This window comes from Scomber scombrus, chromosome 6, assembly GCF_963691925.1.
Source record: "Scomber scombrus chromosome 6, fScoSco1.1, whole genome shotgun sequence".
NCBI classification, from domain to species: Eukaryota; Metazoa; Chordata; class Actinopteri; order Scombriformes; family Scombridae; genus Scomber; species Scomber scombrus.
The window spans coordinates 18,416,120-18,443,843 of NC_084975.1; the positions used below are offsets into that span (position 1 = coordinate 18,416,120).

A 27,724-nucleotide genomic window follows, 5' to 3' on the forward strand; every position below is an offset into this window, starting at 1 on the left:
TGGTAGATCAAGTCAACTTGGTCTTTGTAAAGAAATGTCAACGTTCAGCTGTTTCCCATGAGGGGAAGGAGGGGTGTAAGGGGTTCATATATTTGGTCAAAGGGTTTGGTCTGTGTCTAATCTTTTAGTTTTGTCATCTGGACTTTTATGTAAGTGACCATCAACTGACACGTTTATTATTACTGATATGACCCACCAGATTTAGTTATATCTGCCTCTATAGCATCAAGTTACCATTGCGGACCCTTGTACACACTTAAAATGTTGGTAATCAGACTCAGCGTTGGTCTCTCTTTTTTTAGGTTTGGTAACTCAGTAGACACAGAATTTGCAATGCGTCACCCGCTGCAGAGTAAGCTGATACCTTTTAACCAAAGACCTCAGACCACTAAGCCATATGACCCAAGAATAGTGTTAGGCTGCATTTCAGCTATTTTGTTTGGATTATTTTAGTATGATCTTGTAAGAATAACATTTACTACAATACATGGGCCTTAAGGAAGATACAATAATTGTAATGTGGTGTCATCAACCATTAAAAAAGTAGTTTTTTAAAATGAGTTTTGCCTCAAGGTCAAATGAATCCCCCCTGTAGCGAAGCAGCTGAGGGGGATAAGAACAATGTTAACAGTGCTTAAAAACAAATAAAAACCTGAGTATTTGTCTTTCATATTTAATAAATAAAAATGCAGGCACAAACAAATATTCTACATCAGAATACAAACAACAACTAATAGAAATAATATATACAGGCTAGGAATAGTAATCAAAAATTCTGCCCAACATTTAGGACCTCAAAGAAGAATACCAGAGTATATGAATACATTTAGTGCAGTGACCTTCTGTGACGGATGAGTAAATCCCCCAGCTGTCATTGGAATGAGGAGCACTCACCACACCATCAGTAAGGGCAAACTAGTATGAATATGTTTGTGCCATTTTAGCCAGCATAATAAATGATGTCTCATGCCATTGTATGTTAAAGCCCCTATGTGTAGAATTTTTATTTGATATTAGCACTGTTGAAATTAGTTTGGTTGCATGCATTTTTGTTTATTGGAAAACAATCCCTATGAACACGGGTGAAGCCTTTGTGTTACTTTCAGTCCTTCACTCTCAAGATCTCAGGGTTGGATCCTTTCAAATCCTTCTCATAGGGGCTTTAATTATGCATGTAACAGAATTATAAGTAGCAAATAAGATTGAACAATAAGGCAACTTGAAATAACAGAACGTTTACAACACAGTATTGCATGAGGAAACTTAGTATTCATACTCTCCCTCGTGTGGCAAGGTAAACTCATTCTTTGGTAAGGTACGAGCCTGGAACCAATCCAGTAAGTCCATTCCTCTGCACCATCCACCAGCCGTCATCACCTTGATCTATGACAACCACAACGTCCCCGACAGATACAGAGAGCTCGTCTTCCCCCTAAATAAGGACAGAATCAATCAATCAACAGAGTTCTCTTGAATTAAACATGATTTATTTGAACATATAAAACATTTGAATGTGTTGAATAAAAAGTCTTGCGTGGAGGATGAGACATCAGAATCAAGAACCTGACCTGGGCAATGTAGTCATACAAGGCCTTGTACTCCTCACTGCTCAGCTGGGACGCTTGAAATCCAGGAATGGAAGCATAAACGCCATCTGATGGTTCACCTGAGAAGTTTCACAGATATAATCAGCATAGGTTTAGGAGAAAGAAGAGAAAAAATTAATAATTAAGAGAGGAGAGCAAAAATTAAAAATGAAGGTAAACTGTCGAAAACAAGAACAAGCACATTTGAGATAAACAGGCAAAGAAGTCTTGAAGTCGTGAAGAGAAGAAACACAGAGTTGTTAAAAATACATAAATGTACTTAAGATCAGCTTCACACCGATTTATAATCTGAATTGTGTAAATATTTATGTTCTGTATATTTTTTTAACCAGATTTACCAAATCATCAACTAATAATAAATAAAAATCAATCAGGTCAACTACTCCCCAATCTTTCCATGTTCCCCCTAGAGACTGCAAACATACCCTGTAGTCTAACTACTCTGTGTGTCAGGAAAAATGACTACAGTATTTAACCACACCTTGATTTTGCAAGGATCAAGGGCCTTTCACAATCATCATCCTGTTTGCTGTTTATCTCGAATTGCAGTGTTACGTCAATGATTCTTGTACTATACCGGTAGGTTGTGCAACTGGTTCGTTGATGCTTGTTTTGGAGCCGCTCGAACAGTTCCCCTGCAGGAGATTCGAAAACCTACAAATAAGGACAGAAGTCAATAAGAAACAGTTATTGTGAGAGAGGGAGAAATACATCATGTAATCATCATCTTTCATCATCATTTTTGTCACTGATTATTTGGTTATTTCCATTGTATAATCTCGACCTTTTCATGACTCCTCCGACAAATCCAGCACCTCCATTTCTATCAGCTCTTGCATCCCTCTCATAGTAATTTTGGTATTCTATGGGAGCTGTGGAGCAACAGTTGAAATTCAGAAAATAAATAAACAAACACTTACGTTGTAAGACCCTGCTACACACAATGCCCCACGTATTTCCAAAGGTGCCAAAAACTCTGTTGTATATATCAGAGTTTTTGGCAGTTACTATGTTTTAGCAGCAGCTGAGAGATAATATTAAAATTTCCACTTTGGAACATATTCAAATCCAAATGAGGAAGGGTGCAGGGCGGGGACCTACCTGAGGGGGTTGAGCCAGTGCTTTTCGTCTCCACAAAGCAGTTGTTGTCTATGATGATGTCACATTTTTCCAGTGTTTTCCTCACGTCGTCATAACACTGAAAGAGCAGTTTGTCCAGAATGAATTACAATCAGGCAGAATATTTGAAGTGCTTGCTGAGGATTTGTCCTGTACAGTTGTATGAAAACAGCTAAACTCACCTCATCATCCTTCACACACTGCATTGATAAATGGTTACAATGGACCCACATTGCATTCCTTAGCACACTAATACGGTCCTCTTCCTGCTGCTGAAACGTCTGCAAAACAACAGTGTGAGAAAAACTGTATGTAATCACAAAAACATTGAGGCACAGTACTTTTCAACACTTTTCCAACACTGTAAAGCACAGTTATGAAATGAAGTTATATAACATGCAATTACCTGCACAAAAAAGCATCCAAAATGGCCTTAAGCCTCTTTACAATCCAAAAAAAGATCAATAGCTGTCATTTGACTGCTTTTTAATGCTTCCTTTTTAGATATATATTAGTGTACGGCTCACTGGAACACTGCATTCAGCTTTTAACTGTGTCTTGTCTTTCCTGTTTTGCTTTGTTTTGTTTCCTGGTTTATTGTGTGTGCAAGCTACCACTTACAATTGGCTTTACAAGGATGAATAAAGTTGTTCAATGGTTGCCTCCGTTTTGTTGATGTTATCACATGTAGGAAGACTTTGTTGCCCGGAAACATTTTTACAGATTAGTGACTCACTTCATACTGTGCTTATAGGAAGTATTGCACATCCTCATTGACAAAACAGGCCTCGGGTATTGCCACTCTTGGTCTAAGTCTGTGCAGTTCAAAATGTATCATGCTATGCTGTGCATTCCCGGCTTGATAAATACAGGACAGAGGAAAAATACAACTGGTGTAATTTACCTCGCACGTGCTGATGTGTGTTGAGTCCCATTCTTGACGAATCTTTTCCAGCTGTTCAATGTTTGATATGTACTGCTTCTCTAAAGAAATATGAAACAGTTCATTGTAAAGTAAATCCAAATCTTCCATAACATAGATTTGAAATATACTACACGATTTATATGTATCACATTCATGAAACAGTAATCCTATTTTCAGAAGCCTCGATAAAAGGGAAGTAGATCTAACCACCGTCTTCAAAAAATGTTGCTGGTAAACCATAGAGACTTTCATGAAGGGGATATATTCACTGGTGTAGCTAAAGTGACGTAGGATCTGTCCTTACCTGCCTCTTCTGCAGCTTCTCTGCATTGTTTAGATTTGTTGTTCATCTAAAAAAGAAAAGAGGTTTCAAAATGAAACATTGCCTGTATGTCTGGAAACCTGTAGATATACCAGTAAAAGAAAATATAATTGGTTGTGTAAAAAAAGAATATTAAACATCTTTTTAGAGTATATAAATCAGAATACAAATTGTAAAACATTCATGTCTTACAGCTTATAAATTACTAAATAAAATAATAAAGCTAAGGGCAAAGATAACGGCATTTCTCAATCAGTGTGAGTTTTGTGGAGTAACTGTCAGTGCTGTTTGAGAAACTGGGGTTGCCAGCAATAACAATCCATATCAGATACCCAGTCTTTTTATAGGTGAAGTTAAGTTAAATATATCTTAATTTGAATGTTAAAGTTTGTGGATATCATGCATACTTAATGAGGCGCTCAGTAGACTGAGAGACCGCCAGTGACAGTTATGATACAGAGGCAGGGAGGAGAAGTGACAGAGAGAGTACTGGTTGACAATAGCAGTATAGACTGTTGTTGATTATTTTGAGTCAAAAGGTTAAATAGGGCTCTGGCTTTTGTATGAAATATGCAAAGAAGGAAACAGACAGAGAGATTAAATCTGAGATGTGACATTGAAAATATTGTGAGCTCTCTTCCACTCAAAAATGTCTTTGGCCTAGTGTTACTACACTTGAAGGTTTAGATTTCCTGGCAAGGGTGTGAGTTCAAATTCATCTGCTGTGCTCATCAGAAATCTAAGTGTACAGACGCGTACCAGCAGGATTTTGTGACATCATAAAATAGTTTAGAAGCCAATCATGGTCCAGTAATAAACTTGTACAAATGTGAGAATGGACCTCTCAGGAGCAGGTCATATCTTTGTGTCCACCAGTTACATTTTTGAGATGAAACATATTTGCATATTCACAGACTCTAAAAAGTAAGAGTGCTTTGTAAGAATTCATAAGTATGGAACTTTTGTATGTAAAACCATATGAGGCCCAAATTATTCAAAACAGAATACAATATTTTAAGGTTTTCACAGCCTGTCCTGTTTTTAAAAGAAAAAGAATCAACCTGTGGCTGAGCACAATAAGAAAAGGAAGTGATATATTTATAGTAAATTAGATTAACAATAAAAAAAAATGGAAGATGAAGTTAATAAGTCGAGTCCGCATTGGATCAGATTTCAGCACAGACTCACCTTCTCGATCTGTTTGGGTGTGGCTGTGGTAGCATTACCCATCTTCTCAGCAGTTTGCTCTGCCTCATCAGCCTCCTTACAGCGCTGCTCATAAGATCTTTTTGACTAAAACAGAAACAGAACAGAAACCATATGAAACCATAACACCCATGTTTTTTTTTATCGGTACTTCGCTCTATGAGCCCCTTACAGGAAAGAGGATCGGGGGGTGGGGGTGGGGGTGGGGGGTTGGGGGACTTCCATCTTTTCTTTTTCTTTCTTCTGAGGGGAGAGAAGCATGATATTTCAGGCTTCTTGACATGTCCATCACACCAGTCTCTTGCATTTATTTATTTTCTACTAGCTTCCTCTTAGACACCTTCAGTCTACAAGGAACACTTATCTGTGACATCTTTGCAGAATAAGGTGCCTCATCATGCACTTCTCTTGCACATAGTACAGTAGACATGAGCAGGATGTACTAAAACTGCCTCTGAGGTAATCTAAGATGCTTACCACTGGCACATTTAAATACACGACTGAAACCAAAATGGTTCTTTCTTTGGCAACTGATGACAAAAGCCTCCACAATGACACATATCATGATACATCAATTGACCTTACTTCTATTGTTTTCTTGTAGAGTGAGACTTTTGTCTTCTGGACCTTATCCATGACGACTTCAAACTGAGAAAAACAAGATGTTAGACTCAGAAAACAACATCTCTTTTTTAGATTTCCTCTATATGCAAATGAGGAAGACAAGCTTCTTTTGAGTACCTTTTTTCTCTGTTCTTTCTGTCGCTCTCTGAACTGCTCCATTCTCTTAACCTCATCCTTTAGGAAGCCTGACAGCTGAATGTGCAAGTTCCCTATGTTTTCAATTTCTGAAGAACACAAAACATACAAGTTAGTCACTTGGCACATGTATGAATGCTTAAAAAAGTATGCTTGGAAATATATCCTGTGCTTACGTGTTTTCATCTCATCAAAAGATGTTTTCAAAGTGCTGTGAAAACAAAACAAACACAGAACATGCTAGGGCACACTTCATGCAAAATTCCATGCATTTAATATTTTTTGTGCATTTCATTGACCGCAGAATAAATGTATTGTTCAAACAGGCTAACTGAAAATATGAATGCTCAAATGCACCCACACCTACCAGATCTCATATACACCCCCAGCCTTGCGTGCAATTGTGACCAGCTCCTTGCCATATTTCTCCTCTGCTGATGCCCTACAGAGACAAAACCACGCCAAATCGCATGATAATGAGCTGACAGTTACTCATTCGTGTACAATATAAAGGAAATCATTGAGCCCACCTCATTTTCAAGAGCTCCTCCATGTCTTTGCATGTCCGTCGACCATCATTTAATCTCTGCATGATAGTCTCATACCCAATATTACTGATGAAGTCCACACCCTGGAACCGCAAAATATCAGATATTTTAATATGTAATATCTTTATAATATACTTATAATATCTTTTAATAATAAAGGAACGCATGCACAGAAAAGCTCCATCCTTTAAGAACCAAACACAACTTGCATTAAATTTGGGTATAAAATAGAGCTGCAACAATTGGTCAATTAATCACCAACTATTTTGATTATCAATTAATTTTTTGAGAGAAGATGCCAAAGGTCACTTAAACAGGGATATTTAGTCCTCTACCATAGTCAATTGTATATCTTTAGGTTGTAAACTGTCGGTCAGGACAAAACAAAACCTTTTAGGTCGCATCTTGGGCTTTGAGAAACAGTGACATTTTACAGACCCAACAACTTCCCAGTCTGTTTTAAAAAAGCTAAATGATCATCTGTTCAGCAATAGCTGATAATTTAACTAAAAGACACAGCAAGTTTTTCCTTTGATTAAATTGCCCTTTGTAAGACTGATTTTTTCCCCACACTATGGTTTTGTAGCAGTCTCATGGAAAGTGTCTGAAGTCTGAATGGAAAGCAAGTGAGTGGGAAAAGTACCTAATGATCCTACTCATGTCAGAGTATTCACACTTTGATATTCATTTAAACTGTTACTGACTTACATTTTACATAAGAATACTGATAACAGGATGATAATGCAGGGGCAAAAGGGAGAACATAACTTCACAATGTGAACTTTAAGTGCAATTTATTGTTGTTTCTGACTAACCAGTTCCTGATGTTTTGCCTACAGTTATGGCATACATTTGCATCCTGTTGGTAACTGGTTAGATGGACATTGAGTTTTGGTCAAATTACTTTTAACTGTTGCACACACTTGCTGATAGTGTTTTGCAAATTACATTTTGTAAAAGACAAGGCTAGAGGATCAAAGGCACCGAGGGGATCTAAAATAAGACCGACTAACAGGAAACCCTAAATAATGATAACACAGTTACCGCTATAACGTCACTGTGCTGTTGTGGTATTTCTGCCCCTTCGTGAACTATTTCAAAAAGTTATACCGAGAAAGAGCTGTATAGTCTGTGACAGGCCTAGTTTTATAAACTTTGTTCTCCAATAACAATTTGACAATATGTTCACAACGATTCAGACGTACAATCAAACAATGCTTTTACTCCTTCAGAAAGCATATATAAAAAAAGAAACATTGTTCACGTTTTACTCAAAGAAGCAAGTCAGTACATATTCAATGAGTTTTAAAGTGAGAAAAAGCAAAAAACAATGACAAGAAAGAAGACATACATAGGACAGCAAGGTAAAATATTTAGCTTAGTGTAGTCAGAGATAACTACAGATAACTACATACATCACTAGTGTATGGTAAGTATTTCGAGACAAAATACAACATAAAGTAGAGGTGGGAAGATACACATAACATCTTAACTCCAGTTAAACTAAATACAACACTGAATGCACAGCTCAATTTTCAGCTTTACCTATCAACATGAACATCGTACAAAAACAATGTTTAGGAATTAGTAGCATAACACTAACTCACCCAAAAGGCATCTTTAAATTGTAATGTCATCTTGGCGGCGCTTAAAAATAATCCGTGTTGGAGAATCCACTTAACTCAAAGTCACTTTATAACACCCAGCAGTGTGAGGAGCTGTTGCTCGATGCAAGTGAAACAGATCATTACACATTCAGGAAGCCAGCCTTCAAACGGCAACGCTCACTTACTTACTCATTTGATTTAAATGAGGAAGAGCTGCAACATGTCAGCAGTTATCACAACCTGAACTGACACTCATGGCACTGCACTTATGACACAATGTGTAGGGACAGGTAACACTGAGATAAAGCTATTAAAAGGTAATCAAAACAAACTCTAGTTTCTTTGATTATTACATGACTGTTGGTTTGAGCACGTTTGTTTTTTGTTAAAATGTTCATTAAAAGTGATTATTAGCTCATCAACCTCCCTGCTCTTCCAGAGTATATGGACAAAATAACAGGAATAGTTCTCAATATAATACAGCCCAATACAATAGCCCTGCCATGCACACTATTTTGTGACGTTGATGGCATCAGATTTTGTAACTGTTTGTGCAACCCTGATGTCATTTTGGTACTGAAGAGGATTAGGGCAATGTGAAACATTTGAGGTCTGTTTAAAGTCCGATTTCTGACTATATTTTGAACTTTGACTTCTTCTCTTTGACCTTTTTTTTGAGAATAAAGTCAAGTACTGCATTCCAAACTCCATACTACCATCCTATTTAGTATGCTGAGACAGTATGTGAGATTTTTTTGTATGTCCAAAACTGTGAAGCCAATAATCCATGACTGCATAAGAACTGGACACTACACTGGCATAAATATCTTATAATACAATACAGTTGTAACAACAACAATAACATAACAATGTCGGACAGCGACCAAGGCAGCTTTGGAACAACATCAATAACGTTTCAATTCAAGTAGGGTTTTAATTTGCTCATCGATATATATTTTTCAGATTAGTTCAGACTTTGTCTGAAACCTTCTCAAATGAGCAAGGAGGCTCTCAGGAAGTGACGTGATATTTAAAACATAGCATGTCCAAAAACATTCATATTGCTGTTATTTTTAAAGTATGTTGAACGATAGTACACATATTAAGTATGTAGTCCCAAGTATGTGACTTTGGATGCAGTGAGAATTCTGACTTTAATCTCAGAAATCAGATCCAATTTTCACATGTGGCCCTAATCCTCTTCTGTATTTTATAAAGTGTAGCTTTTGAGGATGTATTATGGATGTGTTCTTGTTATTTTGCACCCTGTCATTTTCTATTGCAACATTTTTTCTGACAGATACAGTCAACACTCTTCAGGGAATGACGTACATCTCATGACTAATGTCTTCCAAGGAAAAAAACTTCATTACATCGTCATGTAAAAACAAATAAGAAAACTCTAAACTTGAGCACATAGTTATAATTCATCATGTGATATATGCAGCTGTCTGCCATAGTCTGTCACTTCACTGTTCATGAACATGTCTTGATTTTTCAAAACTTCAGCCTCTGAGACGTGCCCATCACCATCTTGGTCCATTTCCTTGATGAGGTGAAGAGCCTGTTGATGACATGAGAGCAATATGAGCAATAGAAGACGTCAGTGAATTATAGTTTCTGGCCAGAAACTATATATAATCCTCCCTGCATTATCAATTTGATCTATTATGCCTACAACACTGGGGGCACACGTAGGAACAGTTAGTCATACCTCTTCTCTTGCTGAACCATAGCTGTTAGGTGCAATCCAACGGAGCTGCTCCTCTCGATTCAACTTGCCATCCTTATCTTGATCATAGAGTTCTTTAAACCGCACTGTTTCTTCAATCTCCCACTGAGAAGGGGTGTCTTCTTCAAAAAATATAAAGAATGTTAAAAACTGTAAAGTGGGCATACCTGAGACAACTAATAACAAACAGATCATTCTGTGTTTTCAAAATAACATGTGATCTTACCATCACCACGAACATCTCCAATAAATTCACTCAGACTGATGGATCCATCTTTATCTGAGTCATATTCACTCAATACATCTTCAATGGCAAAATCCTTTTGAGGAAGAAAGGGGTAATTGATTACATTTTAACATGATATATGGAAGGAAAGGTGCATTATCATGTCAGATTTTGCAGACGTATGAGCTAGACTCTTCTTACAGCCATGTGATCCACTTCAGATGGGTGGGTGAAGGCGAGAAACTCTGTTACATTGAGGCCCGGTGTGCCGTCCATGTCAGCAACATCGAAGCGCCTCCTCTCCTTCAGGCGGAGCTGACAGAGATATGAGCCGAATTAACAGTATGTTAAAGTGTTGCAGATAAATTGGGCTGTGTCATAATGTGAACTTTCAACAGGACAGTGAAAGTATACCTACAAATCTGAGAGACTCTTGCTCTGGATCGTCCAGGTTGGTGTTTTCATCTAAACTAATGAGCTGGTCATGTGTGACCATGTTGTACTCCTCCCATGATACAAGACCATCTTTGTTTGTGTCGAACTCAGGAAACCGCTCCTCCACATCATCCAGAGCATAGGTTCTGTAAACACGTTGAATCCAAAGCGTGATCTCCTCTGTGGATAAAATGGAGACCAGACTGAGTATGACCTTTAATCATTTATTTCCAAATCTTGAGGAAAACACATATAGTTACCTGTACTCAGCAGATTGTCAGCATTTGTATCAATTTTCTTTACAATCTCCATCATCTTTTTCCTCTGTTCTGCTGGACTAAGTTTCTTTAACTCTTCTGTGTCCTACAAATGAAGAAAATAAGAGCAAAGAGTCAGAAAGTAACAAATTAAGAGTAGAAACTGGGCAGAAAGATGAAGAAGATTAGTAACAGGATGGGTTCACAATTCATTTCAAGTTTGTCTGTAAACTACAGAAGAAGACATTAGGAGATGCCTTCATAATACACGTACAATGTAAGTGATGGGTGAGATAATCCACAAAGCTTCTGTGCAAAAATTAATTTAAAAGGTTCATCTGAAGCTAATATGAAGCTGCAAATAAATTGCCAAAATTAGTCAAATCAAGCAGATATCTTGTAATGTAGTGTTTTAAGTCCCTCTTTTTGTTACTGCACTTCCGCTGCAGCTCCACATAAAAACTGTGTGAGGAAACACAAAGAGGAACTTTGACGGTAAAGGGAAATGTTATATGACTAACTGACTGCTGAAGCCTCATATAAGCTTCAGATAAACTTTAAGATGCATTTTGAACAAATGACTGTGTGGACAAACTATTGATTTTGGGCCCCATCATTTACATTGAAAGTGCATTTAAAAGGGGATCTTTTAATAGCTGGTATGTATAAAAGGAATGATCACAGCAAGGAAAACCTATTTCAGTGTTCATATGGGGACCTGGCTGTTGTTTTATGACAGCCTTAAAAAAATGTGAACCTATTCTTTAATTAGCAACCTGATCTCCCAGCAGGACATGCATGTCATGTTCAGAGTTGTGCTGTTGGCCAATATAATGATCTTCATGGAGATATTTGTGAGAGCTTTCTCCCCAGCCAAACTGAAGGAGCAGCAGCACCAAGGCCATCAATGCAGAGGGTGCCATCTGTGAAGTGACAAAACAAATTGATGTAAGGTAGAAAAAAAGGAGTAATGGAAGTAAAAACACTACAAAGGCCTATTAATTAGATACAGGGCTGGTTTGCTAGAGCTGCCAAAACTCAAGTGTGCAACCTTGTGGTCGGCTGGTGGAAGTTAGAAGATTAACAACACTAAACACCATATGGGAGTGAGCATCGTACTGAGAGAGATAAACCTACAAAAGAGTCAGGAACAGCTACTTCTTAGATGGAGAGAGGAAAGAGAAATGCTTAATGGTAATAGGGTTCTTGTCAAGTTTTAATCCAGTCCTGTGTAACTAAGTTATGTTTCAGACTGTGTTTGTGACACAGACGGAGACATATTAGACATCCAGTCAGAATGAAGGATGAAAGCAAAACGTTAGCAGAATTAAAGAGATACAGTTAAAGGTAACGCAAAAACAGCAACAGTAAAATAAATGCGATAAAATGTGTCAAATAATGTAAACAGAGGATATTATGGTTACCGTGAAAATCCTCCGCAGCAGGAATTGCACTAGTGTCAACTACCATGGGAGAGAAAAGCATTTCCGGTTTGGCATTTCAACACAAAATGCTGCTGCTGCTCCTCCTCCTTTTTCTTCTTCTTCTGCTTCCTCTCCTCCTCCTCCTCCTCCTCCTCCTCTTCCTCCGCCCCTGTCTTCTTCTTCTGCTGCTTCTTCACTTCTTCTCCTCCTCCTCCTTTTCAAGTCTATCTGTGGACTTGCACAATCTACACAATACACCCACTTTACCACACATCCACTTGGCTGGGTTGGTAAACAGAAGATGGGGTAAGATTTGTTTTTTAGGAGAAGGGGTCAGGGTGTGTGTGCCTTGCAGCATGCAATTACTGTGAAAATATCAAGGGGGTGCCTTGTAGGGAAGACCGGGGCAATTGTAAAAAGGTTTTTTCTTAACTCACAGATTTATAGAGATACACTGGTCAACTTTTGATGTAAGAGACCTATGTGCACTAATTAATAATGCAGTTAATATATTTTCATTAATAAGGACAAGACTATAATATTAAATTTAATGCAGGAAGTCAGTTACAATTGCCCCCAGTCTCCTCTACTAAAGGGGGCATGTCCTATATTAAATTGGGTGTATCGTGTAGTAAAATGAGTGTCTTGTGTAGGTCTACACATCTCCTTCTTTGGGGTTTAATGGCAGCTTGCATCCTTGGTGTTGCATCACTGCAGTTTTCTGGAGTTAGTTAATTCATACAGTGTTTGTTACTGATATGGATGATAAGGATTATGTAAGATTTAATCTAGTGAGCCGTGGTTTACTGTTTGTTATTGGTTTGTTAGAGCTGCAGTGATTAGTCAGTTCACAGAAAAATAAAGGTTGGTGCTCAGTTGGAGCAGCCGGAGGGACAAGTTGCACAACTCTTGTGAGATTTGTACTTTAACCCTAACCCCAGGGTTGGAGCTTGGGGGTTGTTGTTGGGGCTGCAACTCTGAGTGTTTTCTCAAAAGCCCTGAATCTATATATATATTTTTTTAATTTGTTCAAGTCACTTGCTTTGAACAGTAGCTTCAACCAGCTGCTGTCTGAAACTGAGTGAGATTACAACAATTATGATTAAGAGTGAAATTTAATGAAATGAAAATTAATGCAATATTTTTTGTTTTTCTTTTGATCCAATGTCTTATTGTTTTATTTCTAGCATTATAGGCTACCTGGAAAATAGTTAATAAAGGCCAATAAACCCAGCCTAATTCTAACTCTAACTTTAACCTATCCATACTCGGTATAGGGTTTGTCCGTCCTTCCTTTAGGAAAAATAATTGACAACTATCTTGATAATTATAATGTTTGGTTTTTGAAGCAAAAATGCCCCCAAACATTTGCTGGTTGTGGTTTCTTGAGGATAACTGAATATCTTTGAAGATGTCAGTTTGGGCTCTGAGAAATTACAACGTGCATTTTTTCCCCACTATTTTCTGGCATTTTACAGACAAAAGACTAACCAATTAATCGGGGAAAAAAAGAAAAAAAAGACAGGCAGTGTAATCAATAATGAAAATAATGGGCAGTTTCAATTAATGTTTTAATTTTGAAAGCAGATTAAATTCTATGTGTCTTGTTGCTGCTGTCAGTCGCTAACTTGACAGTTACTGAGAGACCAGCCGCACGTCCCGCCCGATCTTCATGGTTGCCATGGTAGACAGTTTTAAGTCCCGCCCTAGTAAACATATCCCACCCCTTGACCCAAATAAGACTGTACGTGATTGGCTGGCGAGTGTGTCGTTTCTATGCTTCAGTGGATTCATTGGATGAGCTTAACGCCTCTCAAAAAATATTAACTCAACGGACTTCCTGCTTTTGTTATGTTAGGTTGTCATCACTGTCATGCACCTAACTGACATGTTTTTCCGTCAACTCTGACATCAAGACAACTTTGTCCGTGCGCTTGTATTTCTCGCCGAGAAACTGAGCGTTGAACACACCGACGGGGTCGATGTCCAAAGACAGCCGCCACGATGGACGGCGGCGCGGCGCTGGGCAGCACCGTCTCGGCCCGAGAGTCAGCCAAGGCGGGGACGGGAGGGAGAGGTCCGGCAGTAACAGCTCTGGCTCCTCGCATGGAGGAGGCAAAAGCAAGAATGCATCCATAACTGCTTTAAAGGTACGTGAAGACTTAGTAGCTCTGAAATCTGAAATACAGCACGTAGCGGACGTCAGCACACTGAAAATGCCGATGCACTCCAAGCTAGCTAATTGACTGGATTATTAAAAAGCTGTTTGTAGCTCATAGCTACAACAGTAAAGCAGCATTTTTGGTGACCTTACCTTCAGTGGGTGTGTACCTTCAGCAGGCCCCCTCAGGCCCTGAAATGTTCCCCCTCCTGCAGAACCTTTTGTGAAACTCATCCACTCATATATTTCTACCAAAGGATGACAAAATGCTTTAACTGCTGGACGATGCTAGTGACTCGTGGGGTTTGTATCAATATATGTAAATAAATATATATGAATGTGGTAATAGTAATATTTTTAATAAAGTAAGAATGTGGCAACAAGAGGAATGTTTTGTAAAGTCCTGTCCCAACTTCTTGGAAGTTTGTACCATGTGTAGGCAGTCTAACCATGTGGACTTGTGTGTTTTTTGTCCCCCAGCAGCATATGAATCATCCAATGCTGAGTCCAATCAGATACAGAGCATCACTCTGCTGTGTGGCTTATGCACGGCCAGGCATGCGTTAGTTACTCAGCACACAGTCCCTGAGCCTGCAGCTACACTCTCATCACTTCCAGCTTCAGAATAGGGGGGCAGAGCGGCAGGCCTGTAGTGTGCACATGACTGCACAGTATTGTGGCAGAAGGAGAGTGAGAGATGAGAAACAGAGAGAGAGAGAGAGAGAGTGGGGGCTCTGATGCAGAGCAGGGAGAGAAGCTGCAAATATAGGAAGCTACATGTAGTGGAGAGCAGAGCAGAGTGGCAGGCAGATAGATAGATAGATAGACAGCAGCAGGCAGCGTGTCAGGCCTGAGAAGTGGCTGCTAACTCAGCAAAGTGTTGAGGGCTGAGGCTAGATTACAGACAGAGTTACAGACAGAATAGTCAATGTGAAAAGCAGGACTGGCGGGCTACTGTGCACTTGTCTCTCAATCGCCAGTGGGAGAGGAGCTGACACAGCTGGGGGAAGTTTCTATGACAGTGCGGACTACACAGTAGGAGTCTATTTTGGTATTGCTGTCAGATGACGATGTCACCTTGTACAACTGGCACTACTGGTGAGGGGGAACAGGTTGCCTGAAGTGGGCTGCAAAAGTATGTCAGGGGTGGATAAGGACGAGGAACCTGCTTACAGACTGTACTTCTATTCTGTATGTATCCTCTGATTTTTTGTTTTCCTCTGTGTCTCTCCTAATGAGCTAGATCTCAGCCACTGTGTTGCCACTTGCATCTGTTTGTAGACGTTGCCAAAGGAAAACCTTACTGTGCACTTGCCACTTACTCAGCACAGTCTAGAAAGTGAGCTCTGTTTTTGGTGCATGGGGAAGGTTTGCCTGCACAGAGTACATAGCGAAAGTCCTGCTCTACAATGTTTGTTGTTTTTTTCCAGTGCAGCCGGGGAGACAGGTTGTTTGCAGCTGATTAAGTGGATCAAGGGAATGTTGCTGTAAGCCTTTTTTTTTTGCCTCAGGTTGCTGCACACAATTAGCCATCAGTTGTGAGTAGGTAACATATTCTTACAACGCTTGTCTGTCAACTGCTGGCCTCCGAAGCCAGGAAACACAGAGTAAATATTTACAGTGATGGGAGATGGTGCATTGATGTGGACATATCTCACTAGATATTGCTCATTTTTACAGGGTCTATGTTTGATGTTCTTTTTCTACTTGGGAGAATAAAGCCCAGACCACTCACCGTGTAAAAAATGTTGCGCACCAAAAGTAGGTCAGCTGGGTATCTCCCTTAGGGACATGAAATAGTATCAGAGCAACACACAGACTGCATGCTGTTTCTGCATATGTAATGCCCAGTGAGCCATGTTAACATTATTTTATTAGCCTTGAAGAATAGTCTGAAAAGATCATTGCATGATGCGTGACATGCACACAAACTAGGCCTAATTATCATTCATGTATTGCCTCGGATAAAACATAAATTGTGTCCCTTTTTGATTTTGCTTGCAAGTGTGGCAGAGACATAATTTTGCTGTAGCTTTTTTGCCTGAATAGTGGTGCTAGTAAGAGACGGCCAGGAAAAGAGAGAACGGTTTGTTCCATGACTCATTTGCTATTAAGAGGAGAACTGGCTCTTGATTTTTGTGTTGGTTTCAGGTAACCATGTATTTTTAAGTCTGAAACCACATCTTATAATTGTCTGACCAAAATAGCCAAGTTTGGTTTGGATTTTATTCAACAGTAGATTCAATAATTTAGGAATAGCACAGAAGTGGTTCAGGCTATTCTGCTGGGAGAGTGAACACAGAGAGTAGAGGATCCAGTGTGATAAGCCTTCAGATATTTTATCAACTTCTGTGTTTTGTAACCATGTTGCCAGAAGTCAAAATATTTAGTCAGTATTTTTAATCTCTGTCATTGCACTGCCAAATTTAGTTGTTATTCCTTGCAGGATGTGGAGCAGATTTGTGCTTTCCGTTTAATGCAGAAACCCTTCGACATAACTGTGATGTGACAGAGCATTTGAACGGGAGATGGGGATGCAGAGAAATTTTTGACAGCACGTTTCATTATAGGGCTTCTTAATGTCCCATATAGGTGAAAGATGTGATGAATGACTTTCCACTGCATTTGTTTTGCCTCACATTATCTGCTTTATTCGAGGTTACAGTCAGATTCACTGATGCATATTCAATGTGTAGGTCAACCATGATGCATGCTGGGTATAAAGCGGGTTAGAGCTTCTGCCTCTAGCTGTTTTCTTGTCAGAGTCTGTGTCAGTAGACCTCTTACATACTCTTAATGTTTGAAGTATTGTGGCTTCAACCAGAGGTCACAACTGCACGCCAGGGAAGGGACAAATTTAAACACCTCTCGTGATCAGTTTTGTGGTACTTTCACTGAGTGTTTCTGTTTCTCATTGGATCATTTTTAATAGCAATGAGTACTTTTGAGTAATTTTGGATATTTGTTGAACCTGTTATGCAGAAAATAAAGGTTTGAGTCACTATGAAGCATAAGATGTATGACTACAGACAGTGAACAGTCCTGTTTTTTTGTGGCATTTATGGCTGTTTTGAATGATGCATGTTAAAGGGACTACAGCTGTGTCACACTCTTTATTAAAATCCACAATGATGTGATTTAATACAGTATACAACAACAATAATTTGCTATTTTAGGGCTTTTAATAACACACTGTACTACTCTACGCTGGACTTTACCACTGGACTAGATCACTCTACAAGCTGTAATGAAATGTAGGTAACCATAGCAACGATATTCACGCTTCAGGCTGTTACCAGTTATCTCACCAGCAAAACTATTATAATAATGTGTTGATGGATAAAGTTGGCAGTGTCCAGTCTTTTTGTTACTGTCAACAAATCCCATGAAAAGACTAAAACTAACTTAACTGTGTTAGTCCGTTTCTCATTGATTTCTGACTTGTCTTCCTTGTTTGTGGCATTCAGCCCCCAAGCCCATTGATTCCTTTAGCGAATGTAAATTACAAAATATATACTTTGATTTTATCAAACAGTAAAAGTACAGTTCCTGTCAAAAGTTTGGACACACTTTCCTAACCACTTGAATGAGAAAGTATCCAAATGTTTGACTGGTAACGTAAGTAATTTCCCAGAGGAAGTTCAGGAACTTTATTTTTATGAAACAGCACTCAAGACAAGAATACATTGTGTATTTATTGTGGACTATTTTCAACTTCAGATTTGGTGCATTAGGGATTACGTACTGCAACAAGAGAAAATATGTGCAATTGTTACAAAATTATAGTTTATTAATATGGAGGTCTATGTCACAGAGGAATAAGCTACTGTATATAAGGGTTTCGCTACTTAATTCATAGTTGGTTTTGATATTTTCATTGGATTAATTGACAACAAGTATAGTGTAGAATAGACTCAGAATTACCATGTTTGAACTAAATTCATTTTAAATACCCTCCTTTTATTTCTTTATGTATGGCAATGACTGACCCCATAATGCTTTCAGAGGTGTCACAACACAGCTTCAGGTCCATTATTTGCCCCCACTGATATGAAGACACTTCCTCTGTGACCGTTGAGCCACTTTTTGTGTATTATGCAAGATATCAAGTTTCTCCGACTGACCATTATGTGATACAATTGTTGTATTGGGTTTCATATCAGATTTGAAGGCTCCTTATGAGTCACATATGCAGTATTTTAAACACATATCATGCCATTCCTTTGATTTGAATCTTTGTCTATCCTACAGGCATCTTTTCAGCGCTCCAACAGCCATGACAAAGTGCGGAAGATTGTAGCTGAAGAGGGCCGCGCTGCTCGAAACCTGATTGCCTGGAGTGTCCCTTTAGAGAACAAAGAGGAGGAAGGTCAGTGGCTTGCACACAGAGCAAACTTTCTGGGCATACTAATGTGCCATTACTCTGCTGCCCCACATGCTGTGGGTTCATATTAACATTAATCATGTGGAGTCAAATGGATTTATAGTAAGAACACATTTAAAAACAACAGGAGGAATGTTTTACAGAAAAATGTAAATATACAGTTGAATAATGAAAACATAACTAAATAAATATAACTGAATTGTAATAGACACAATTTTAATGTGCTTTTAAAACTTAGATAATAGATAAATATGGCATTGTTATTGTTGTACATTGGCTCAAGTAGCTGTTGTGTGTTTCTCATATATATGGGCCAGTGGAAGATACTTTTCTGGAACATTACAGAGATCATCTTTGGCACTGTTATATAATACACAGTCTGTGATCATGCCCAATGTAGACAGTGCTGTCATCTGTAATACAAGCTGGAGCACAATGATAATCTTTCATCTCACGAATAGTTTAATGAATCCCTAATGAGAACTGAGACTCACTGAAGTGGGTTCATGCTTGATGACTGGTCATCCTTTATGGGACATTTATATTGAAGTTTTGAATCTACTGTACCTATGTGATCTGTGTATAGTAAATACGTTATTATGTTATTGGCTTGAAATCTTGTTTGAAATCTTGCTCCTTCACATTATTTAGGCATAAAAGTCTAGACGGCCCATCCTTCTTTTTGGGTCATTTCAGTAATTTCATTTTAAGACTTTGTTGTTGCTCTTTTGTTTATATATTGAATCTCAGAAATCTTCACATCGCCATATATCCTGTTTAAGATCTCATATAGGTTGTTCTATTTACATTCAGCTGGATTGTCAATGATTTACCTTTTTAATACTTAAGTAATTATATTGTTAATCTCTCTGTTATTGCACATTTGTGATATTTGGATTCATCAGCAGTAGGTGTAATAATTGTCAAAGATTATCAGAAGTATTTTGATTGTTAACTTGAAACCCATCTTATTAACCCTGTTTATTTAATCAGTTACTGTACCTTAAATTAGGGTCCTTTTTTTCTTTTTCCACATAGCAAAGTCCAAAAGCAACTCCAGTGGCAGTTCCAGGGCTCAGAGGATCAATTCTGGTCAACAAAGGAATAAGAAACAGGTTGGTGTATCATATGCTTCCACTAGATAGCAGCATACACCAAGCTAACATTTTTTTCCCATGTGCCTCACACTTGATTCAAATCCTCTAAAGCCAACTGACCCCAATTTGATCTGTGGCTGTACGGCAACTTGCTGTTTTTACATTTTGTTAGTCTTGGAAAAGCTGAGTTCACATGTTTTAAGCAGACCAATACTGCTACTACAATATGTGCAGTATCTAAATATTCCTTTGCTGCACTGAACTAAATACACTCCTGAGGCAGATCTTCCAACTTTTCAGTCCTTAGGTTTATGTCTATTCACTGGTTTTATAGCTGCAGGAGGTTGCAAAATTGGCAAAAGATGTGTTTATTTCAACAAGCTCCAAGGAGAATGTGATGAGGTGGACCATTATGATTGTGACAGCATCGACTAGGCTGCTATAATATTTAATGTACTACTTTATGGAATTCCCCACATTTATTGATATTTTTTATTTAAAATTTAGGGTAACCATTGTAGTAATTCTTGGCATCAATATTGCAATAAATTGTTCAAATCTCCAATTTTTCCCCTCATGTTAGGTATACATGTATGGTTGGTAATGTAAAGCATAGGTTAGCTACAACCAATGTCCAAACCAACAGCAAAAAGTGACTTCTATGTATCAACAACTAGAGACTTACACAACACTGTAATATGTTTGTCATTGTCACACTTGGTCCATGCTCTGTCTCCACAGAATGCTGGCGTGGAAAGTAAAGGCACAACTAGTGCCTTGTTGGACAAGGCGGCTGAGAAGAGTCCCATCAAAGCAAGACAGCCCCGCAAGGTGGACCTGCGCGCACGTTACTGGGCGTTCCTCTTCGACAACCTGCGTCGGGCAGTGGACGAGATTTACGTCACCTGTGAATCTGATCAGAGTGTCGTAGAATGCAAGGTTAGTCTGCTTTTAGGAAAGAAAAGTAATTATATAAATAACCCATAGATATGCTTATTCTAGTCTCAGTGGGCTCATGATCTGAACAGGAAAAACAAGAATTCCCTTTTAGGAAAGACTGAAGGTGTGATGATTTATGAACACCAGAGGGAGACATTGAGATCCTAACAAAATTTCTCCTTCACAGCTCACATTCCTTTTGATTTCTGCTTTATGTCAGAGGGGCTCTCTGAAGGCTTGCTGGTGAGAGAATTATCACAGGACTCTCATGGGTCTGGCAGACTGGACTGAATATTGATGACAGACCGTAAACTCAATTGTGTATGTGTTGTGTTCATCATCAGGCATTTAAATGGGGTTTGGCCATTTCTGTTCTCTCTCTGACCACATCTGTGGTGGTGGTTTTGCATAGGGCATAACATTAACAGCATGACTCATGTGATCTTCTCTTGTTTAGTGGAATTGTGTGTTTTTGTTTTGGTACAGCCTTTGAGGGGAAGCTTTGGCACTGTGATGTTGCCCCGGGGCATACTGGCATGTCCTGTGTTGTATTGATTCTCCTGCCATGCTGCATTATGTTGTGAATGGTTCTGGTGTCGCTCTGCGGTCAGTACCGTAGCCCAGTTCCCTGTGGTGTGGTCGGCTTGCTGTCAGTGCCACAGCCCAGCTCCCTGTGGTGTGATCATCATGTTGTCAACTGTCCTGTGTCAGACATCTGGCTGCTAGGTGTTTTTTTTTTTTTCTTTTTCTTTTTCTTTTCATACCGCTGTATCTCTCTACACTCTAATGCTGTGTAATGGCCATGGAGCTGGGTGCTGTTCATAATCCCCATCCCACCCAGTTTGGGCTTAATGGACACTGATAGATGATGGAGTAATCTGGTAGGGGAAGCAGAGTGCTCTGATAGCCTCCCAGCCACAATCCCCCAGTGTAGCTGTGGGCAATCTGCATTGTGCGCTCTCACACAAACATCTCACTATTTTCCACATAAAAACCTACGGACATAAACACAACAATAGCCAGGAAGTTCGCACTCAAAGGGAAATTGCAGCAGAATGATACATGTATACTTATTGATAATACACACACCTCTTTAACCCACAGGCCACAGGTCTAATTAGTTTCTATTTTTGTTCATTTATCCCATTCCTGATTTATTAGACATATCACGCACAGCAGGAAAGAAAGGTGCCTGGTGTTCCTGTGTGCTTGGAGGCAGCAGAGGTTTTATTATTTGTAAATATGTACATCAAACAGGCTATTCAGGTTTTAAATGATTTAAATAAAAACACTCAACTGAATTATTAACTTGAGGTCAGTAACTTTAACAAAGACTGTACCTGTGCATTCTTGTTTCTTTGTATGGATCACAAGCTTTTACTGCCCATTCTTTTTTTATGGCACCTGCAAGGTTAAACATTTTGTCATTCCTCATGAAATGTTATGTGAGGGTTGTATTTAGGTAAGTGTGCCTGTTAACATGCTGAAAGCCACTTTACAGTGCCTTCACTCACTGTTGGTTTATCCGTCAGAGGAGCAGCAAACCTCTCTCCATCTCAGCCTTCATTACCAAATGAATGCTGGGCCACAGCGTGGTGGTCCTTGCCTGTTAACCAGCTCTAATCAGCAGACCTGCTGCTGGACACATCTTTCACTGGCCTGACTTGTCTATTAACTAAAAGCACTGTGAAGCTTTACTCTCAATTACCACTCCCTTCACGCTCCCCATCAATCAGTTGTGTCCGTTTCATTAGAGCTCTGGGAAAAAGGCTCCACACAGTACACCGCCTCTGGATAACCAACACTTTGAGTCAGTCCAAGTGCCGATAATAGACATTTGCTTTTAGGGACATGCCTTCTCTGGTCTTCCTCAAACTTTTCAATCGAGTGTTTGGGCTTAAAGTCTCTCCTTCAACTTTTTTTGTTTTTAATTGGACTTGAATGGCAGATTTAGGCTCTCATCTGGAATTTAAAATTGCAGTCATTGATTACAATTGGAAAAAAATAAAAAATAAAAATCACATATGTTTTTTGTGGTCTAATGACCCAAAAGATTTAATATCACAAACAGACCCAAAGTAGAAAAGACAACACTTCATGCTTATGATGGATATAACATTATCAATACAAAGGGAACATGGTTACATTGATGTGAATTTTTGCTTTACAATTTGTATGTTTGTTTGAGTGCTTCTGTTTTCAAGCACTGTTTATAGTCTTGGTATTTTCTTGGTTTATTTATAACTGAAATTATGCCATTTTATGTGTTTGCATTTTTGTTGTGCAACAAATGTTCCTAAGTGACACGCATGCAACAGATTTCATGTTTTCTGTCTTTGACTCCATCCTCATTAACATCCTGTCCTTTTGTAATTGCTTTCTTTAGGAAGTGTTGATGATGTTGGACAACTATGTGCGGGATTTCAAAGCTCTGATAGATTGGATCCAACTTCAGGAGAAGTTGGAGAAAACGGACGCCCAGAACAGGTGATCCTCAGTTTCTCTTTGTCTCTCACTCTCTTTCACTTCCCCATTTTTCAATTGCTCCCCGAGGTGAAACTGGAAGTGCCGGGTGTCTGGTCCCTGGCTTTGAGTCACAAACAGAACGGATCAATAGCCTTGCCTTTTAATTCAAAGAGATCCATGAGTTTATTGGCTTCTCTTTAACACAGTGACCACTGCAACCGTAAATTGACTAAGAAATGAAATTCCCAGTGCTGCCTCCCAATGTGTTCATTTAAAGCGTACTGTTAATCAATAAGACAACCTGAAACTTTTAAATGCCCCATTCATTGCATAAATCACTGCAAGTGAATCAGCCATTTAACAGATTTACCAATGAACGAGCCAAGTCTGTGTGTGCTTGGCAACTAGAAATTGTAGTTGGTGTTAGTTTAAAAAAAGGTTCACCCCTTTCACATTATTGTTCAGGCCTACCTCTTTAGCCTGGGAGGTGCGTAAGATGTCTCCAGGACGTCATGTGATGCCCAGCCCCTCTGCGGACAGGATGGTTCCTTCTCCAGGTGCACGTCGCACTCTCAACTTCGGGTAAGCTCTGTCTCTCTGTCATTATTTCTAGTTGTGCACTAAGGCCTGTCAGCTGCACCAACCCCCATTTAGTTTTTTCCATCTTCATGATTCAGTTTTAAAGATCAACACAAACTGTTATTTGATTAAAGTAGTATCATAAGGCATCCTGTTGTTAACCAGTCAATATTTGAAATGATGCACTATGCCTATTTTTGAAAGGGTTAGACTATGCAGACTGTGTTATCTGGCAATAGAGCCATCGATTGCTAGTGGTGAAGCATTTGTTTAATGCAATTTGTTGAGTCTCTCACTCTTTGGCCATACAATCAGTAGAAGGTGTAGATGAAAGTGTCAGTTAAAGACTGCTGAAGCATTGGTTCAATATGGGCAGTGCTCTGTAATCGGATGCTAGAGGAAATGGGTATTGATCATGATGGAGGCCTGTTGCTCAATACAGTCACATGCACGGTCTTCAGACCGTTGAAGGGTCTTGGGGGCAGCACAATAGGAACTGCTCAGAGACGAGATGTTAGAGCGTAATAAAACTAAATATCCTACTGTACCTGCTGACAATAAAGGCAACCTGAAACTGAGGTACTAAGGTAAAGGAGTCGCTGTACAGATGCTTATACGTTTGTTCTTATATATGATATGTGTGTCTTATCCAGTGGCCCTCCACCTACACTGGCTGCAGCCCGGCTCTCCCACACAGGCCCCAGCTGGGCAGACCGAGTGAAGTGCACTCAGTCATCTCCTAGCTCCAGTCAACTGACCACTTCTCCAGTAGAAAAACCAAGTAAGAAATCTCCCCCCTGCACAGACTGTATTCTTAAGAAAATGTGTGTCCTTTCAGACATCAAGAGCACAGTAGGACATCATCCACTCTTTGACTGACTCAGTAACTCATGTGTTTTCCAGGTAAAAAGGATGCAGAGGGCTGGGAGACTGTCCAGCGAGGACGCACTGCCAAGCCACGCTCTGCTGCCATAGTTGCCAAGGTCATTCCTGTGTTGGCTCATGTCACACCAAAACAGGACCGCGCCAAGGATAACCAGTCAGAGCTGCCCCCACAGGAAGAGCAACTGCTCTGTCCTCAGTGTCCCCCGGACAAGGACACCACCCAGATGGACACTAAGCAGCAGCAAGTCCCTGCGGAGCCTCAGCCCCAGGAGGAGGTTGGATGTTCAGACAGCGGGCACATGATGGAGGTACTGAGGTTCAGTACCTTGTGACGTCTTTATCCCATAGCTGTCCCTGGATATCAATTATTCATGAGGAGCAAAGTAACACTAGACCATTTTATCAGCTGCATTGTTTTTGTTTTGGGCTCCATGATATTCATAGACAGACTGTCCAGACAGGAATATCAGCTTTAAGACGATTGATTGTAACTCTGACATTTCAGAGGCAGAAAATCCATTTTCACTTTCATGAAATAAATACTCTGTCAATGCCTCTGGACACACTTGGTAAGAGTGTGTTATAGCCATCAGTTGATTTTTGAAATACAAATCTGTATTTCTAATCTGCTTATTTTTTATCATAATTGGATGTTTAGGGCATGTCAGTACCAGCTCCCCTGCATGATTTGTGTTTTCAGCTGTGGTTTGAGTTTTTTGACTGGTTTGATTTTTTTGTTATTGCTCTCATTAATTGCTTGAAATATGCATGTCTTTAATTGCATTTGCGTGTGTCTGTGTGTGACTGTCGGTGCAGCCCCCTGCAGAGAGTGTACAAGATTCGGGGCAGTCTGTCGACGCACCCTGTGAAGACGCGCCTCCCCCCATAGCAGCTATTACCCCTTCCCCAGCCCCAGAGCCCAACCCAAACCCAGCCACAATCCCTCCAACAGACATTACCTTATCAGTCCCAGTCCCTGCTCTGGCCCTCTCCACACCACCAGATCTACCCCAGACGGATGGGCTCGGTGCACTGTTGGCCTTGGGGGACAGTGGGGCTGAGGGGGGCGCGTCGCAGGGCATGGCCACATCTGCTCCAGGACAGACTGAGACTCCCATGGCAGCGGTGAAACTGGAGAGTGTGCTGGACCCCACAGAGCTTTCTACTGTGAGTGCTGAGAGATGGAGGATTTGAAGGAGGGGAGAGCTGGATGGGGGCCTAGGATCCCCAAGGGTGCTTCACCGCCTAAACAAAGTCAATCTTAAGAAACCTCCAGACCAAATGTGCCGGCAGGGCTGCATAGCTCTGTGTAGTGTTGTTATAGCACCATTCACTGTGAAGAAAAGCTGTGAGTAGGTGGCTTTTATACCCCAGCAAGTGCTCTCAGGGTCTTACCCAAAAATAATCTCTCACCTTCTTCTAGTTATTTTGGCTTCTTTTTGAAAAAATTCCAATCTGTATTGTCAACCCAGCATCAGATCTTTGTCTTACCTACCTCAGGTGCTGTCATTATTCTTAACACTATGGAGTGTGCAGTATGCACTCCAGTGTTTCATACATTTAAGCAGGTGGGATATTGATTTTGACAGAAGGTAAACAAAAGCACCTGGAAAAAAATCTAACCTGCAGTATAGGTTATTTAGTCTAAAATGTATCACCAGTATAGTCCTTGCCAGGCCACATTCATTTAGACCCAGTACTATTACCAGTTAGCCTTCCTTTCTTTAGCCTTCCTCATGTAAGAGACACCTACTATAATTACACTGTTGAGAAGACACTCTCTTATTCACCTTTTTAAGGTGATGTAGAGCAGTGGCTTGCCATTAGTAGTCTGTGTCTCGTCACCATATTATTGTCATGTCAGGGACACATAAAATATAAAGTACTAAAATACTTAAAGGTTGAATTAAGCTGCCAACTGGAAGTTGCCTCCTTCCACCATCTCTTCATCCTCACAGTAAATGTGCCCTGCATGACTCTTGAATGCTTCCTCACTTGTGATTCTTGTGATGATTGTGTGGTTCAAACTGTGATTTAGGTTGGTATGGTGTTCCCTTCAATCTTTGAATCACATTACAAATCAGACCCACGTAAAATATGATCTTTGTAGCTATATTATCAGAGGACTCACCCATACACTGATTCATTTTCATTCAAATAGCTATATTTTCCATATTTCTTCTCCATTAAGTATTTAAACTCAGGGGCCAGAAACTAGAAACACCTGCACTGTTCTTATGGTGGTGTTTCAAATACTCTATCAACCCTAATTTATATTAGAAACACTTATCATAGTATAATCAGCAATAAGTTTCTTATTATTATTGTTATCATTAAAGGACAATTGTATTGCGATTCAGTTTTTCTGGTCACTTGATTTGTTTGAACCACACAATATTTATGATGCATGAAATGATGTGTGTATGAGGTGGGTATCTGTGCCTTGTGTTCAGCCCCAGTCCATGGCAGAGGTCTTGGCCAAGAAAGAGGAGTTGGCCGACCGACTGGAGAAGGCCAATGAGGAAGCGATTGCCAGTGCTATCGCAGAAGAAGAGCAGCTGACCAGAGAGATTCAAGCTGAGAACAACGACCTGGAGACTGACAATGAAAGTGACTTCTCTGTAAGATAAATCATGCTCATTCAATGTTCATTCAATACTGTAAATTCACATTTCCCTAGCAGCAAGTTATAGTTTGTATTTAAAAGTGTATTGTAAGTTCACACATAAAAAGTTCACACTGCAGGCTAGCATGGGCAATGGAGGATGTGGAGTCAATCTGGATTGGAGTGACATGCTGGCAGATTATGATGGTATGGAGGCCAACATCTAAATGAAAACTCAGTCCTTTTCATATGTTAAAAATGTATTCAAGTCCATATATTTTCTTTGCCTGTCATTCCTGTAGCTCGGGAACCATGGCGTCAGAGTACCTCATGGGGGGACATAGTAGAAGAGGAACCTGCCAGACCTCCCGGGCATGGGATCCACATGCATGAAAAATTGTCTTCACCATCACGCAAAAGGTGCAGCTTTTTTTTTCTTTT

General features: G+C 39.7%; 3 protein-coding genes across 7 annotated transcripts in view; 1 reads left to right on the forward strand and 2 right to left on the reverse strand.

The window, feature by feature from the left end:
• Positions 1-25: 25 nt before the first annotated feature.
• Positions 26-8,214, reverse strand: pstpip1a (proline-serine-threonine phosphatase interacting protein 1a). Of its 2 annotated transcripts, XM_062420887.1 has the most exons (15): positions 8,094-8,214; positions 6,469-6,569; positions 6,306-6,380; positions 6,115-6,149; positions 5,921-6,027; positions 5,765-5,827; positions 5,162-5,266; positions 3,956-4,001; positions 3,631-3,710; positions 2,909-3,007; positions 2,709-2,805; positions 2,392-2,479; positions 2,185-2,261; positions 1,569-1,666; positions 26-1,432 (listed from the first exon to the last, which is right to left on the reverse strand). In XM_062420887.1, the coding sequence occupies exons 1-15, from the start codon at positions 8,121-8,123 to the stop codon at positions 1,301-1,303; spliced, it is 1,233 nt and encodes a 410-aa protein (XP_062276871.1). In that variant the 5' UTR covers positions 8,124-8,214; the 3' UTR covers positions 26-1,300. The 2 variants fall into 2 exon arrangements, with proteins under 2 accessions (XP_062276871.1, XP_062276870.1); XM_062420886.1 differs by having other exon boundaries at positions 5,765-6,027.
• Positions 7,741-12,364, reverse strand: rcn2 (reticulocalbin 2). 2 transcript variants are annotated; one of them, XM_062420889.1, is made up of 8 exons: positions 12,168-12,364; positions 11,520-11,666; positions 10,747-10,849; positions 10,470-10,666; positions 10,253-10,366; positions 10,052-10,145; positions 9,808-9,944; positions 7,741-9,657 (listed from the first exon to the last, which is right to left on the reverse strand). In XM_062420889.1, the coding sequence occupies exons 2-8, from the start codon at positions 11,664-11,666 to the stop codon at positions 9,514-9,516; spliced, it is 936 nt and encodes a 311-aa protein (XP_062276873.1). In that variant the 5' UTR covers positions 12,168-12,364; the 3' UTR covers positions 7,741-9,513. The 2 variants fall into 2 exon arrangements, with proteins under 2 accessions (XP_062276873.1, XP_062276872.1); XM_062420888.1 differs by having other exon boundaries at positions 9,808-9,947; positions 12,168-12,363.
• Positions 12,365-12,382: 18 nt separating this feature from the next.
• The window catches only part of scaper (S-phase cyclin A-associated protein in the ER), a 61,259-nt gene continuing 45,917 nt past the window's right edge, over positions 12,383-27,724 (forward strand). Inside the window, exons 1-13 of one of the 3 annotated variants that reach the window (XM_062420883.1) lie at positions 12,383-12,473; positions 14,084-14,317; positions 18,580-18,697; positions 19,751-19,827; positions 20,551-20,748; positions 23,135-23,235; positions 23,680-23,796; positions 24,447-24,574; positions 24,697-24,986; positions 25,495-25,845; positions 27,132-27,299; positions 27,424-27,490; positions 27,586-27,703. In XM_062420883.1, coding sequence (XP_062276867.1) covers positions 14,150-14,317; positions 18,580-18,697; positions 19,751-19,827; positions 20,551-20,748; positions 23,135-23,235; positions 23,680-23,796; positions 24,447-24,574; positions 24,697-24,986; positions 25,495-25,845; positions 27,132-27,299; positions 27,424-27,490; positions 27,586-27,703 — 1,901 coding nt within the window. In that variant the 5' untranslated portion in view covers positions 12,383-12,473; positions 14,084-14,149. Of the gene's footprint in view, positions 12,474-14,028; positions 14,318-18,579; positions 18,698-19,750; positions 19,828-20,550; positions 20,749-23,134; positions 23,236-23,679; positions 23,797-24,446; positions 24,575-24,696; positions 24,987-25,494; positions 25,846-27,131; positions 27,300-27,423; positions 27,491-27,585; positions 27,704-27,724 lie in introns of those variants that run through there. The other 2 variants (XM_062420882.1, XM_062420884.1) reach the window with 2 other exon arrangements.

Coding starts and splice junctions, on each gene's coding strand:
- rcn2 (XM_062420888.1), bottom strand. CDS start 11,666: ATGGCACCCTCTGCATTGATGGCCTTGGTGCTGCTGCTCCTTCAGTTT. Junction 10,850..11,519: donor ATGTCCTGCTGGGAGATCAG/GTTGCTAATTAA, acceptor CTTCATTTGTAG/GACACAGAAGAGTTAAAGAA. Junction 10,667..10,746: donor TGACAATCTGCTGAGTACAG/GTAACTATATGT, acceptor TTTTATCCACAG/AGGAGATCACGCTTTGGATT.
- pstpip1a (XM_062420886.1), bottom strand. CDS start 8,123: ATGACATTACAATTTAAAGATGCCTTTTGG. Junction 4,002..5,161: donor CACCCAAACAGATCGAGAAG/GTGAGTCTGTGC, acceptor TTTCTTTTTTAG/ATGAACAACAAATCTAAACA. Junction 1,433..1,568: donor TGTATGACTACATTGCCCAG/GTCAGGTTCTTG, acceptor GTCCTTATTTAG/GGGGAAGACGAGCTCTCTGT.